General features: G+C 50.1%; 1 protein-coding gene across 3 annotated transcripts in view; it reads left to right on the forward strand.

Moving 5' to 3' along the window:
* RGS6 (regulator of G protein signaling 6) overlaps positions 1–10,875 on the forward strand; it is a 294,263-nt gene extending 283,388 nt beyond the window's left edge. For all 3 annotated transcript variants that reach the window (XM_029996800.2, XM_029996819.2, XM_029996808.2), the window contains one exon: positions 6,447–10,875. In XM_029996800.2, the coding sequence (XP_029852660.1) occupies positions 6,447–6,497 (51 nt within the window). In that variant the 3' untranslated portion in view covers positions 6,498–10,875. The remainder of the gene's footprint in view (positions 1–6,446) is intronic.
* Positions 10,876–14,579: the final 3,704 nt, after the last annotated feature.

Consider the following 14,579-nt stretch of genomic DNA (forward strand, 5'->3'; position numbering starts at 1 on the left):
GCCAAAATTGGCTCAAACACATTTGCAGATACACGGAGCCCAGACTGCTCCACAGCAGAAGAGGATCTTCCTCACGGTTCTGGTGGGATGGTAGAGGAGAGCTCTGACCGTGATGAAGCTGTTCTAGGAGTGAGTGAGTTCGGGGCTTGTGTCAGCTCCTGGTTTGTGCCGTATGCAGTGGTGTGCTGGTATTTCTCAAAGCAAAATGCAATGCCTCGCTTAGGAAGCACGGGAAGTCCTCACAGAATAAAATGGGTATGGATGATACTGATTTTAATTGGACTGCAGCTCTGAACTGTTCCCATAGTGATATAAGCTGGAAGAGAAAGAAAGCAGTACCAAATGTAGGCACCTAACCCGTGGTTGCTCAGCTTCGCTGTGGTCAGCAGTAATGGTGAGAAGCTCAGGTAACTTGTCAGTTGAGCCTTACAAGAGGAGTGGGGCCCACTCTGCAGGAGTTTGGGGGTAACTCGTGAGACTGTGCTGGTGAGAATGGGTGAGCACCCTGCCTGCTGGGAGCAGCTGCTTACCCTCTACAGCCACTTTGCAGCTCCTGTTTTCAGTCTGTGTCAGCGTGTAATTGGTGGTATTGTCCACCACATTTTGTGTGCTAATTACGTTATATATGTTCATAGTTTACGTGTCTGTGTTTATTTTGTGTTGAACTAAGTTATTTTCCTTTATTGTTTATGTTTTTAACTCTGTTTCATATTTAACGTCATTAATTTATGTTACTTTATCTTATGTTTGCAATGTATCTTTTCATGAAAAATTCTAATAAAAAGAATATTTTTAAAATTACACAACAATAAAATTTCCCCAAGATCTGCAGTGTAATATAACATTGAAAACCAATGCTAGGGCCCTGGCAATCTCTTTCTTCAGAAGTAAAGTTTGGTGGCAGGACGTTGTCTGCCCACTGCCAAAGTTCTTGTAGTACGTTAGCTAAAACGTAGGAAATCTGAGCAGTGCCTGTCACCATGTGAAAAACCTCAAATTCAAGCTGATGGAAGTAGGGTTTGCTCATCTCCAGTGGGGATGCAGATGCATCCTAGTCCTCTGCTGGGGGTCTTACAGAGGGACAGGGCAACACCACTTCCCAGGAGATGGCTTCTCCTCCAGGAAAGTGATGCTTCTGGCTAGAGCAGACTGAGCAACAGGCTGGGAAAAGATCAGCTCTGAGCACAAAAGAGGGATAGAAAGCAAGAAGTGGGGTCAGCTATAGCAGACAAAGTCCTAATCTGGTGGGTGGAGAGCGTGGAGGTGAACAGTCAGCATGAAAGCGCGTTGGTCTGTATTGACATGGCAAAAAGGGGAGCCGGTGCTGCCGTACCAGAAGCTGCCCACGTGCTTCGTCTTCCCCGTCGCTGCAGCCACAAAGCTCCCTATGGGATAAATCCTGCCTAGGTGTTCAGGTAAGTTGTTGACGGCGTGCATGGGAGTGCTGGCTCGTGCATGCTGGTGGTGGTGAATGTCTGCATGCTAGATACACGAACCGCACTCTCTGCTGGGCAGAGCACGTTAACATTGTGTGAAACCACAGGTACTGGACAAAACTGAACTTTCTATTTTAAATTATTAAAAAAAGATAGTTCACAGCCTTTGCGTTCTCGCCTAACTATGCAAAGTGCTAGTTTTGGTAGATCAAAGCAAAGAACAAGATGGAAAATCGGGTGGCTCATACAGGAGGTTTGAAAGGAGTGCTGTCTCCTTTTTGTGTCAAAGCCCATACATATTTTTTTTTTCTTCTCACTTGGCTTCTTGCCTACGTTAAATTGCTGAATTCTGCTTCATTAAAATAATTGCTAATTGCATTTTACACTTTAGTTTAGTAGCTGCTCAGCAAAGGCTCAGCCATCAGAGATGCTAAGCATCTCCTGTGACCTACAGGTTAATCTTCACTTCACTGGGCCCCAGTGAGAGCCCTGATGGTCAGCAAGTGCCAAGGTCTGGTCCTCTGCCTGACATGTAGCCAAGCAGTAGGGTGGGCCACATACTTGGAAGTCAGATTCAGGGGGGCAGTTCCCCCAGAATTCCCTGACATTTTTCTTAGGTTACTCCAAATTCAGATTTTACACTGCCTCTAAAAACTGAGGCTCCTGTCACGCCAGTGTTCAGGGGTAAAAACAAAATCATGCATTCAGCTGCACAGAGAGAACCGGACATTACCTGTACCAAGGTGCGGTGAAGCTGCACGTAATCCTTGCCTGAAAGCTGTGTTACAGCTCAGCTGCTTGCAGGGAATGAGTGAAAAGAAAGCCTTCCTGCATCCAACAAGACACACAACATATGCCCTACAACATATGCCCTACTGCTTGTGCTATGCTGTTTGAGTGACAACAGTCTGGGTTTTTAATTGTCGTAACCCTAATTAGTAGTGACAAATATTTTGCAATGGGAGGACTGAGGATTTCTTTATAAGCTTTAGACCTCATGTAAAAAGTTTACTCCTTACATCCTCTCTAATCTTGCTTTAAGTTATTCAACATACGTGTACGACAGGGCAAAAGCAGCACTGTAGTGTGCTAAGCTTGAAATCGTATGCTTTCCAAATCCCCTGCCAGCACAGCTTAAATGAAATTTCTCCTGGAAATAAGGCAGGAGTTGTTGATATTTTCTTTCAGTGGGGAAAGGAGAGGTAGAAATGTGCGGGTGGCCACTGGTTTCACACTAAACAAAGACGTGTGGAAGGAAAAAATCGTTTATTTTGGTTGAACCTTCTTAAAGAAACTAGGTGTTCTTTGTGCCAAACTTTCACATCGCAATAATCCAAAACTTCCTCAGTCCGTCAGAGATCTCCCTGAGGGAATCCCGGCTGAGTGTCAGATGAGACCCAACATGACCTCTTGGGCCTGAACTTTCTGGGCATGTATTGCACCCAACTACAAACTGATTTAGCCACCTCCAGCTTCTCAGAGCAGCCATTCACGCCACGCAAGCCTCAGGGAAGGCTCGCAGGATCGCCAAAATCACAGGGGTGCATCTCACCTCTGCTCTCTCCAGGCGGACATAGGCCACCCTCGCCTGGTCACCCCGACGCCTTTTTTCCGGGTGCAGGAAAACGACGAGGCTAAGGCATTGCATGGCATGGCCACGGACGCCGTCCCAGCGAGCAGGGGCGGGTGGGTTTGGAGGGCCGGGCCGGGGGTCCTGGGGAGAGCGCTGGCTGTCTGCGGGGTGAGCCGCTGCGCCATCCCGAAGGAGCTGTGGGGCGTCCTACGCTTTGGCTTTTATCAGCCGGCTAGCACAAACCTTTTGTGTCTCCCGCTGGACTTTGTGCCTAAGAAGCCACGGAGGGCTAAACCTGAAACTGAGGTGCTGCGGGCTAGCCCCTCAACTGGTGTCAATCGGCAGCAGTTCTGCAAAAGCAACTGAGTCATGTTGATTTACCTCAGCAAGTGGATTCCATCCAGCATCTCCACCTGTGACACAACGTTTTGCTCCCTTGTTGTTCATTTTAGTAACAGGAAACAGATACCAGTTCTCCTAATGAAATGCAGTTTTTTCCTGATCGTCTTTATTTTAAGGAGGATGTCTAAGATGAGAGAATCCCAAACCGAATGCCTGCATCCCACCCACCTCCAGCCCACGGATGCTCGTATCGCTCAGACCCACGCCGTGAGGCTGATGCTTGTCTCTGCATTGGGTTGAAACAAAAGCCCCTACATCAGTGTGCCTGTAGTTGGGGGCCACTTCGGTACCAAAGCTGAACGTTACACTTACTCACACCCCAGCGCTCTTGCTCGTAGCCAAAAATTTCACAGCATTAATCCCTCTGTGCAATTCCAGGGATCCCTTCACCATCTGTCTTGTCACAGAGGTGGACGCAACAGCCAAGCAGACAACATTACTGCCGGCTTCTCGCTGTCTTAAAACAGAGCTTCTCGCACCCATCTGTTTGCATGTCCCCATGCGCAAGGCTGTTCGGCACCTCACGCTTCCCTGGCGCAGTTATCCTCCCGGACAGCTGGGCTCCACGCTGGGCACGCGGTTGCTGCAGAGCCAGCGACTGGGTCTGGGTTCCCGGGCTAACACCTTTCCCATGAGGTGGGGGAGCTGCAGATGGAGCCCACGTTTTGGCCATGACAGCAAGCAGTTGCCGCTGGGAAATGGGTGAGCGAAGTTTTGCTCTGCGCAAACCACAGCCGTCGTCTCTGTTTCTGACCTGCCGCCTTCTCCAGGGCGGCCTTTCTGCCGGCTGCCCCCTCCCCTCGGCCCGGCCCGGCGCTGGAATTTCCCCCTTCCCTCTTTGAACACGTGCACGTTGAAATTGGGGCTGGATGTGGAACAGCGTTTGCTCCTCACCCTCACTGGACCCTGACGCAGGGAGCTGGCGTACCCCCAAGGCGCCTGCCTGCGAGAAGATAACAAGACAAAATGCCTGTCGCAGATTAGTTAAGAGTCTGACTGAATAGTCATTATACAAACCCAAGGCTTATTAGGGTTTTTTTTTCCTAAGGAAATATCCAAATATAGGTGGAAACTGACATTTTTTTTTTTTTTCTAAAACCAGCTGTGCTATTCTTCCAGAAATTAGCATCCACATCTTTACCACCTTCTTCCTATAAATGGGATTCAGGAGCTGGTAATTCCTTAGCACTCTTTCTCTGGTATTCCTTACTGACAGCTGCGGTTTCAGCCCTGCGAGCGCTGCCGTGTTGCCCCGCAGAAGACTTGGCCACCTCCTGGGGTAGCACCGGGCTGAGCTTCCCAGAAGTGCATTTAAAAATAATGATAATAATCAAGAATTTTATTTACAGTGAAAGAAAGCACACATGCCTTAAATGGCAGCGGTGCTGGCATGTGTGCTGAGCTCTGGGAGGGAGCTGGTCCTTCCCAAGCCTTGCCCTGGGTGTGAGCTCCGTTGTAGAGACAGAGAAGCCATGGAACTGTGACCGTGACTCTCTCGTCCTGGGCAGGACAGTCTGAATGACAACAGTGTTCCCAGCAGCCGACTGCTGATACACAGAAAGTGGCCAGATTAGGCTATGTGTGTTTGTGCAGCTGAGCAAATTATTTGATAAAAGGTACCCATCTGAGTAACGAAATGAGGCTTCTGTAGGGACCTGTTACCTCCTCCTGGAACAGCCCTAAATGGGAAGAGATTAGAAATCAAAGGGAGGGGGAGTGTTTCTTTTTTCTTAGAGTGTTAACTTGTTAAAGAAGGCTTATTTCAAATGAACTGCTAAAATTTACATTTCAAATTGTCCTACATTTTGCACATACTTGTTTTCACTGTATAATCTGTTTCTCTTGCTCTTTTTGTGGCTTTCTTTCAAACAGCAATTAGTAGGACTTTCTATTGCAAAGGAAGTCTTGGCTAAATATAGTAACATAGAGGAGGTTGTTTAAGAGCTGCTAGGTATTCCACAGCTCTCTGGTATTCCCTGGATGTATATTTCAACCGAGACATTTTTTTTCTTTCAAGAAAAACGTAATTTTTCAAGAGGAAAGCTCACCAAAGAAACACAGCAACTGGTGCGATACCCGAAACAATTTTTCCCTTGTTACATCAGTAATTAGAAAGCCATCAGTATCCCCTATCGGGATATACCCTTCCTACTGTCCGCAAATGGAGAAGACCGGCTGCAGGTCCTCCCTTGCTCCTGAAAGCAGGGGCTGCATGGCCTAAGCCGGGGAAGGGATTCAGTCGTGCAGGTGACCTTCTCCCCGGTCCTTGGTCCTGCCAGGCGGCAGGAAAGCTCGTGTGGATGCCAGCAGCGCGCGAGCAAGGCTGCCACGGCCACGCGCCTGCGCGGTGGTTTGGAGGGGAGCACGGGGAGGGCAGGGAGGCCGGGCAGGAGTGGACGAGCAGCGACCGAGGAGACAAGAGACCCAAGGAGTGGGCGAGTGGGGTGGGCGGCAGGGCAGGGACAGGCGAAGCTATTTCTGAAATCACTTTTTTTCCTAGATCTGTTTCTGATGGACACTGTGCAGGTGATGCTGGTTCACAGGCTGCGAGAGGGACATCCCTGCTGTCACTGCAGCCTCGGTTTTGCAGCCCTTGCCGACCCGGGGTAGCACTCCGCATGGGAGCCGTGGCCTGGCGCCGGCAGGACGGCTCCGGGCAGGACGAGTAGCAGCGAGCGTAGGACAGGGCTTTGCTTTCACCGGTTCCCATGTAACCGGAGAAAGGGAACATCTTCACCAGTCGGTGTCCCGGGGCGCAGCCTTGAGCGATAGCCACCTGGACGCCACTGGCTCTAACCCCTCCTTGCCAAACCACCCGCCTGGGGCAAAACCGCAGGAACCCAAAATGCTGGGGGCACGCTCGCTCACCCCCCCCCCCCGCCGCCTGCCTCCCTGTCGGCAGGGCCAGGGTGGGCAGCCGTGCACCCCGCTCCGGGGGAAGGCCCCTGCCCCTCACTCGCAGCCGAACCGTCCCACAGCATCACTCACGCCTCCGGGTCTCTTCTGTCTGTCTGTCTGTCTGTCCCTCCCTCCAGGGAAAGTCTCTGGCGAGCAAGCGCCTCACGGGCCTGATGCAGTCCTCCTGACGGCTTCAGCCGACCGCCCCGTGGGAGAGACACCTGGGACCGCTGCCGGGGATGGGGCATTTCGGGGAGAGTGGGTCCCCGCGGGGGAGAGAGCCTGAACGAGCACAAGCGGAGAGCCACGCGCCGGGGGAGCACCTCTCTTCACAGTTTACATCAACACTTTCCTACCTGCGCAGCTTTGTAAGGACGCAGAGCTCTGCGCAGGTTCTTTGTTTCCAGCCGGGGTTTGGAGGAGCACGCTTCGCCGTATGCAGAAGATCAACGAGGCAAGGGCTTGCTGTCTTGTTATTTAATGAAACAGACCCAACTGCGACTTAGAGAAAGAAGAGCTGAGAGACGTCAGTATTTTTCCTTCATCTCTTCTCTCCCTGGCACAAACACGGCTGTTTGAGATGGCACTGCAATCTCACTTGCTCCCTTTCTTGTGGCCGTCTGAATCCAATGAAATATCTGCTGGAAGCTGCTTCTCCTTCTCACAAAATCTCAAATGCATTTCTCCTGCAGATTCATTGACTTTAACTTTGTTTTTCTTTCCTATGTCTCTCCTCCTTTAAAGCAATGGGAAAAAAAAGGCACTATTGAAGTTCATCACTCACCGTCCTTCCAATAGCATGTAGCATGTCCAGAGATGATGGCCAGATCCTCAGCTGAAGTCAGGAGAGCATGAGTGGTTTTCATCACCTGAGGATCTGCCCCATTGAGTCAGACTCTGATCCTGGTGCAAATCCTCTGATGTCGGCGGAATCGCTCTGCATGTGCGTGTAGTGCAAATGTGATCAGACTCTGCCTGATGCTCAAAAAGTCATGTTTTAGATGTGTAACGCACACACAAACACACACATACATGCGCGGTATTTAAAAGTGAGTTGTTTTATATTGTATTTGATTTTCTATTTATTTAAGGTTTTGCATACTTACTCAATGATGGATGTTCAAGCTTTACTCCAAGTAGATAGAATTGGACTCCGACTCCAATCACAGAGGGCCAAAGTCTGCTCATGCGTATACAGGGAAAGGCAACTCTGATGTGGGCACGTGTCAAAATTCAGTCTACAGTGAGGAGGGAATTGATGGTGATGGGACTGGCAGAAGCAGTGCGTGAATGGGCAGGGCGCTGGGTGCCAGGTAACCCTTCCGAAACAGCAGCACACCCAGCTGTGATATAATGCTCAGATACCTGACTCCACTGAGAAGCACCATTGTAAGAGTGAAATTATAGCACAGGAGGAAATGAGCTTCCACTAAAACTCATCTGACCTACAGCCCATGAATACAACTGCAGGAGATGACTCAGTAGCTTGTTTCAGGCTGTTGGGAGTATGGAATTTAGGATGAGGATAGAACTGAAGTGACTTTAATTAAAAAACCCATGTATACTAGCTGCAGATAGGAAAATGGACTGCATTCACATACAGTATGTTGCCTATACAGGAAGATTTCAAGAATCAGTTGACTTAGTGCCACAAAACCTCCTGTATTTTGCAAGCAGTTCAGATCTGCAGCATATGTAAAAATGGACATTTCTTGGTCTTCTTCACTCATGCCAAGGCAAATTGGCTTTTTGTGCAGGTGGTAGAAATTGCTATATGGCTACAAGTCTGCATTCCTACCTAGGCAAAACCATCTAGCTAAGTAGACAGCTGGCTATTGATAATACTCATTTCTGAGGCAAGTATTATTCTAATATCTAAGGTGTATGAATGCACAAAATCAGGCCAGCATAGTTTCTGTCGGAAAGAAGGACCTTCCCTCTTTACCCATGACATTTCTTATTTTGATACCTCTTTTTTTTTTCTTTTTCTCCAGAAAACTCCTATGATCAATTTTACCTAAGGTCCATAGGACCCTCTACAGCTGCATGAATGTACAGTAGAATACTGAGTATGATATTTGTTCTTTACACACGCCTATTCCCATAAACAGCCTGCTGTCTGAGGTCTTTAGACCAAATGCGTCCTACACATACGTGACACACAAGAGAGTTCCAGGACTGCAGAACCATCATGGATGTGCCTGGATATTCATGTGGTGTCCTGCCACTGAAGGGGACATTTGGTCCCCTCCAAATTGTTACTTAGCTGTCCTTGCAGGATCCATTTGTCCTCTGTTGCCCACCCAGCCAAAGGGTCCCCTCGGGTAATAGCGGGTCTTCGTGTAACAGGCCCGGTTGTCCATTCATGCACATTCATACTTGTCCCCTTACGTCATCCCTAGGAAACTGCAAAGGCTGGCTCTTCTCAGAGCCTTGTTGACGGTGTTTTCATCTGTGCCATTGCCAAGCGTCGCTGGAGCTCTGTAAACCAACAGCTGCTCACACCCCGAGCTACTCTACTGCCGGTGCTGCCCAGCCTGTAGGCTGAGGCATTTCCCATGGGAGGTCTGTCCTGTGAACCCCCGAACTGGTCTGCAGAGCATTGCTGAGTGGAACGTACGCATAAAGCGTGACATTCTGGTGTTTAGCAAGGCGCAGAGATGGCTAGGTGTTACCAGGGGGTCTCTGCTTTGCAGTGAGTTCCTGACGCTGGACAGGTCTTCTCCGAGGGAAGGATGGAGTAGCTCCATGGAGATACTCCTCAGTGTCCTGCAGCATGGGGGCACACGTGGGCAGGACTGAAGGATGCTGGCGGGTGCACAGGACAGGTAGAATTTGGGTTATGGTCTGTGCACGGAGCAGCAATGCTGGACTTTTTAACTTGGAGATGTGCTGCTGCCCCGCTGCTCCGTTCCTGCAGGACGGTCGTGTTGGCTGCCACAGTGTTTTGCCTGTGGGGAATATGCTGTGTTTGAACAGTTGAGTGCATGGAGGGAATTTTTACAGACACAGAGAGCATGCATATGGGCGTACATCAGGGGGCCTGGATGCTGAACAGCTTGCCATTTAAATGCACACTCGTGCAAGCTAATCTGCTCAGTAATGGCTAGCTGAGCGGACAGAGCTGCATATTCTCTGGAGAGAAGAAAGCTCTGCTCCTCATTTCCTGACTAAATTTCTCTAAAACAAACACGAGAGTAGACAAGGCCTCCCCCTGGGAACACGTATGACCTGCTCTTCACGTGTCTTTTACTTCACATATGATGATACTAACATGTAATTACTTCCACATGAACCGCATCCTTCAATTACTGCTTTTTAATGACATTGCTTATTCCAAGTGATGCTACTCTTGTACACTCACCGGTATCCCATTGAGTGTTGCAAGCAGTAATCTGCTGCTTTATAAGCATCCCATGTCTTCCAACTACCTCATCGTCCTGAAGATGAGTTAGGAAATCAGCTTTCCACCTCTATTCATGTTCTAAATGGCATTGTTTCAAGGAAAGGCAGCCTGGAAAGCTTTTATGATGTCCATGCTGTGCAAGCGAGCTACAAAGCTTCCCATACTTACAGGGCTATGGCTGTGAAATATGGCTGTACACTGTTACTTGGATAATAGAGTATCCAGAGCATTTGTGGCTATTGTGGCACAACAGCACCAGGACAAGTGCTAGGAAGGTTCGACAAGACTGTGCAGACAGCGTTAGGCTAAAGCAAATGGATTAATGTACTCTCAGTATAACTCAGCGCTAAGATCCCATAGAGTACTGTAATAAAATGGTAGCAGGGCAGCCATAAAAAGTGGCAGTAAGCTGACATAATAATACCAGGATAAATGTAGCAATAAGGTAACACAGGCCGCTGCAGTAAAGTAGCATTTTGATAATGCAGCAATAAGACACAACAGGACGCTGCAGTAAATTAGTTTGGGGAATAAGGCAGTAATAATGGTGTGTGCGGACAAATGGTGGTACATTTGTATCAGGTACTGCAGCAATAAAGATAACACAAGGTGTCCTAGTAATAAGTTACTACAGTAACAACAACACGATGCACTGTAAAGTTATATCAGGATGCTTCCATGCTGCAGTCAAATCCTACAAGAGGTGGTAGCGAGACAATGAAGACAAAATATGCCCCATTTCGGACTGCAAAACATGAGTCAGTTTTCTGCACGGTAACCCAAATTCTGGAATGATCTCAGCAATACCAATCCTGTCACTCCCCGCTTTCAAGGAAGCTGAGGCAAGAGCATTCCCCCATCCAGTCTATTATTTTGGTCTGAAAATACAAAATTGAGTCATTGTCTCTTCAGTCAAATCGTCACAGACTGTGGTGAAGTTCTTCGGTTAGTCCTCACTCAGGTGAAACCCCAGTGATTCCAGCGAGTCCTTTGCCTTGGAAAGGATTTGGCTCTCTCATCTTCTGGCATGGGTGATGCTTTTAGCCTACAATTATTTCTGTTTCGGGGTGGGGGAAGGGGAACCCAGGTACAGAACATCCGACTGTACTGGTCTGTTTCCTGAAATGCACAAATAAATTGAGCATCCTGGAAAAGTCAAAGCAATAAGGTCCAAATCTGTTCTGTCTGTCATGCACACATGCGCACGTGAATAATCCCGCTGGAATCAGTGCGAGTCCTGGTTGCATCCATGGGCAGGGCTTGGCTTAACCCTGTTCTCAGTGTCTCCAGCTGTGTGACCAAAGCGTTGTGTCTTCTCAAGTTTTATTTTTCTTTATATTATCTCCTTTCCTGCTTTTCCATTATTTTTTTTTAAGTTAACCTCACCTCTGTATGAAATGTCCTTAGAAAAAGTCAGTTTGCCATAAGACAATATGCAGCACGGTGGGCGAAGAACAGGTGTGTCCACTTGCCGTCTTTGTACCCTTTAGTGGAGGGTAAAGCATTCTGGAAAATAATCAGCAACCGCTGTTACAGTCAATAATCATCAGGCATAAGGGTTAGTCAAAGCATCTATGTCAACAGCAAGGCTTGAATGGAGTGTGTGTGCTAGATAACAAGATGGTCTCCTGGGAAAAGGATGTAAATAGGGCACCACTGCAGTCTCCTGACTAGCAGGAGCAGCTCACAGCTGGCTCTGGCTCCTTCAGCCAGTCCCAACAGATAGGAATTTTCTGCCACATCTTTCTGACCCTTTGCACAACAGCTCTGCAATCTCTTTATGTGGCTTCCTCTGTCTCTAGTTGACTGTGCTCAGTTCAAGTTTTGAGCAGTGCTCTGATACGCCTTGGCTTGGCTCTTGCCTTAAACTCCTTGCCTTGCTCTTACTGTGGTTTAATGATTAAGCAGGATTATTAAAGTAGAGCTCACAGTAGGGTAAGATAGGCTAGGTTATCACGATTTCGACGTTTAAGCTGTGAGCAATTTTGCAGCTTCTCAACACTGTTTATAACCTGAGACGGAGAACAAGCGAGGCGGCTGCTCAGCAGAACAGTGAGCTGGTGAACAATACGCTATCTTCATGGCCATACGTACTTTGAACTTACTGGTGAGGAGAAATGCTTTGTAGTGAGAAAAGTAATCTCACGGCAGGAGAGAGTCAGACCTGATCAACTTTTTCATGTGATACAGATTTTGCTTTGCCAGCCCCTAGCATCTGCAAAGCTCACAGCTAAGAGCCAGCAACCTTCTAATCTTGCTGCTAAGCATTTGGAAACAAGCTTTTCAAAGGCTGTCTTTACACGGCAATGCTATTGCTTGAAGCCTTTTAATGTGAATTTATGGCTATTGCCACAAGTGTCAGCGTGGTTGCCCTCTCGCATTTGCAATAGGAAACTGCGGATTCACCCCACGCAGAGGGTGGATGTTAGTGGGCAGAATTTAGGGAGCAATTTGCAGGCTTGGGGCTCAAATGAGTTGCACGTGAAGGAGTCTAATGCTGTTTGAGCTGGTCAAAAGTGCCCGGGTCATCCACACGGGGTTGACAGCAATGACACTGGATTTACCAGTGCATTCCTGCCTGGGGGCCCAGAAGATACCCTGAAACATCTCGTGTGGCAGAGGACAACTCTCTGTGGGCAATGGCATTGATCCCTGAATATTGCTATCTGTCAGCAGAGATACTAAGCTGAGCTTCTCTCATCTTTGGGGACTTAAACCATGCCATCTTTCCATAAATAGTAGGCAACAGCCAGCCCCGAGCAGCACCTTCTATGGGTGGACTAGGAAATCCTCGTCTGGAATGAGATTTCAGGAGTGATTGCCTCCTTTTGGGTCCTTGTCAAGATTTCTCACATCCCTCTACGTGCAGGTTATTCCCACACGCTGCATAGCTTCATAGCCCAGCACCGTGGGTGTCTGATCCTTGTCATAATTCAGCGTGAGCCTGATGCCACGTGGATTAAGGCACACCAGATAGAAAATTCAAACGATGCTTTAGACAACACATCATTTCCCCTAAAAGCATCTGGGATTCTGAAGTGCCACACTCTGCTCTTCGGAGGTCATTTGGGGCCAAGCGCAGAAAAAATGAGGCACTGTGGGGTTTTCCTCTACAAGGAAAAAAAAATCTGAAGGGCCTCCTACCCCCGTGGTGCGACTGAAGGCATCCAGACCAGGGCAGCACGTTGTGTCCGTGGGGACTTGCCCAACACCAGAGGCTCACCCTTTCTCTCCAGGGCCACGGCCCCATGCTGGCAGAGGGCGAGCCCTGGGGGAGAGGTGGAGGGGAGTCCCGGGGGGGCGACACGGGGACGCGAGGGGCTGTGGTGGCCGTTGGACGAGGAGCACGGAGGTGGGTGGAGGTGAGCCCCCTGAGGGCAGCTGGGGTCTGCGCATCCCTGCTGGGGGGGCCGTGAAGCATCATCCCCGGGCGCCTGCCCCCGGTAAAACAGGCGGGGCGGGGGAGGTGGGAAGAAGCGTCCCCTCGCACGAACTCGCCGCCGACCGCCCTCCCAGCGCAGTGGGAACGTGTCACTGCCGCTGACTATTTATTTTTGGCCTCGCACAGGCACGCAGGCCGCTCAGGATTTCGACTTCGGACACTGGCGGGCAGGGCCGGGAGCCAGCTGGCCGGGGCCGGGGCGCAGCTGCGCCCGCTGCGGGGAGCGCCCGGCTCGCTGCTGCCGGGGCTGCGGGGAGGGGAGCGGGAGCCGGGCTGCCACAGCCTGCGCCGGCCTCCCGCCTCCCAGGGGGACTTAACCCTTCCTAGGGCACCCTCCAGCTTTTGCAAACGCGGAAACCAAAGGCTTCGCGCCGAGCTTGAAAGCTCTGTCAAATGCCGGGGCGGCGCGGGGCGGGGGGGGGGTGTTGAAGGCACCTGGTTCCCCTCAGCCCGCATCCGAGCTGCTGTCAGCTGCGCTCTCCTCTGTGACCCTCCTCCCTTCCCCTGGCACCAGCACCCTGCGAAGGCTCTGCTCCCCCCCCAAACAAGCTGGGAAGCGGCCTGTCGGCGAGCTGGGTGAGCTGCCTCACAGGAGAGCAAGACCTGTGGCTGACCACAGCTCTCAGCTTTGAAAGGCCCCAGAGGCGGTTGCAGTCCAAGCTCTCCTCTTCAAGATCAGCCCACGCACGCCTGTGCAAGGGAAGCTGCAGAGCTACGAGGCGTGACCGCCAGCAATCCCGCTCCGAGGGCTGTGCCGCTTCCCAGACCTGCCTGCGATCCCCCACACCGTGCCCAGCCACAGCAGCTTGGGGCCACTGGGCTGAAGGGATTTACGCTTTCGCCCTTCAGAGCGTCTTTTTTTTTGTGTGCCATTTGTCTCTGCAGGACTTGTAACCTTTGCTGGTTTGGAAGCAAGGGACAAGTACGGGCCAGGGAAGCTGCTACCTGCATCCACTAGACCCCCTGCTTAGCACTCACAAGAGGCCATCTTTAATATCTTGGGAATCAGACTGAGAGAATTGCCATGTGCAGTCCTTTGTCCTGCAGGACAGGCTTAATTGCTTTGTTTATTTACCTTCAAGCCATCCTGCAGCTCTGCTCATCAGAGCATCGGTGCTCCTCCATGTGTCGTGTGTTGTGCTGGCAGCACACGGCATCGCTGTTACACTGGATCTTCCCCACATCCCGTTGCTTCAGCACCTGCACTTCTCAGCTGCCTTTCCCCCTCGTCACTCTTGTTTTCTCTGACCCCGCTCTTAGAGAGGCTGGTCTGTGCAGCTCATGAAGGGCTTGTCAAACTGACATTTCCCGGCTGAAGAATCAGTCTCTTCACTAAAAGAAATGCTCCTCAAGGGCTGCCACATGCAAGGCTACTGAGCTCTATATCTGCTCTGCAATCACAAAAACAGGGGGAGGGGGATG

The sequence above is a fragment of the Aquila chrysaetos genome, chromosome 2 (assembly GCF_900496995.4).
Source record: "Aquila chrysaetos chrysaetos chromosome 2, bAquChr1.4, whole genome shotgun sequence".
Classification (NCBI taxonomy): domain Eukaryota; kingdom Metazoa; phylum Chordata; class Aves; order Accipitriformes; family Accipitridae; genus Aquila; species Aquila chrysaetos.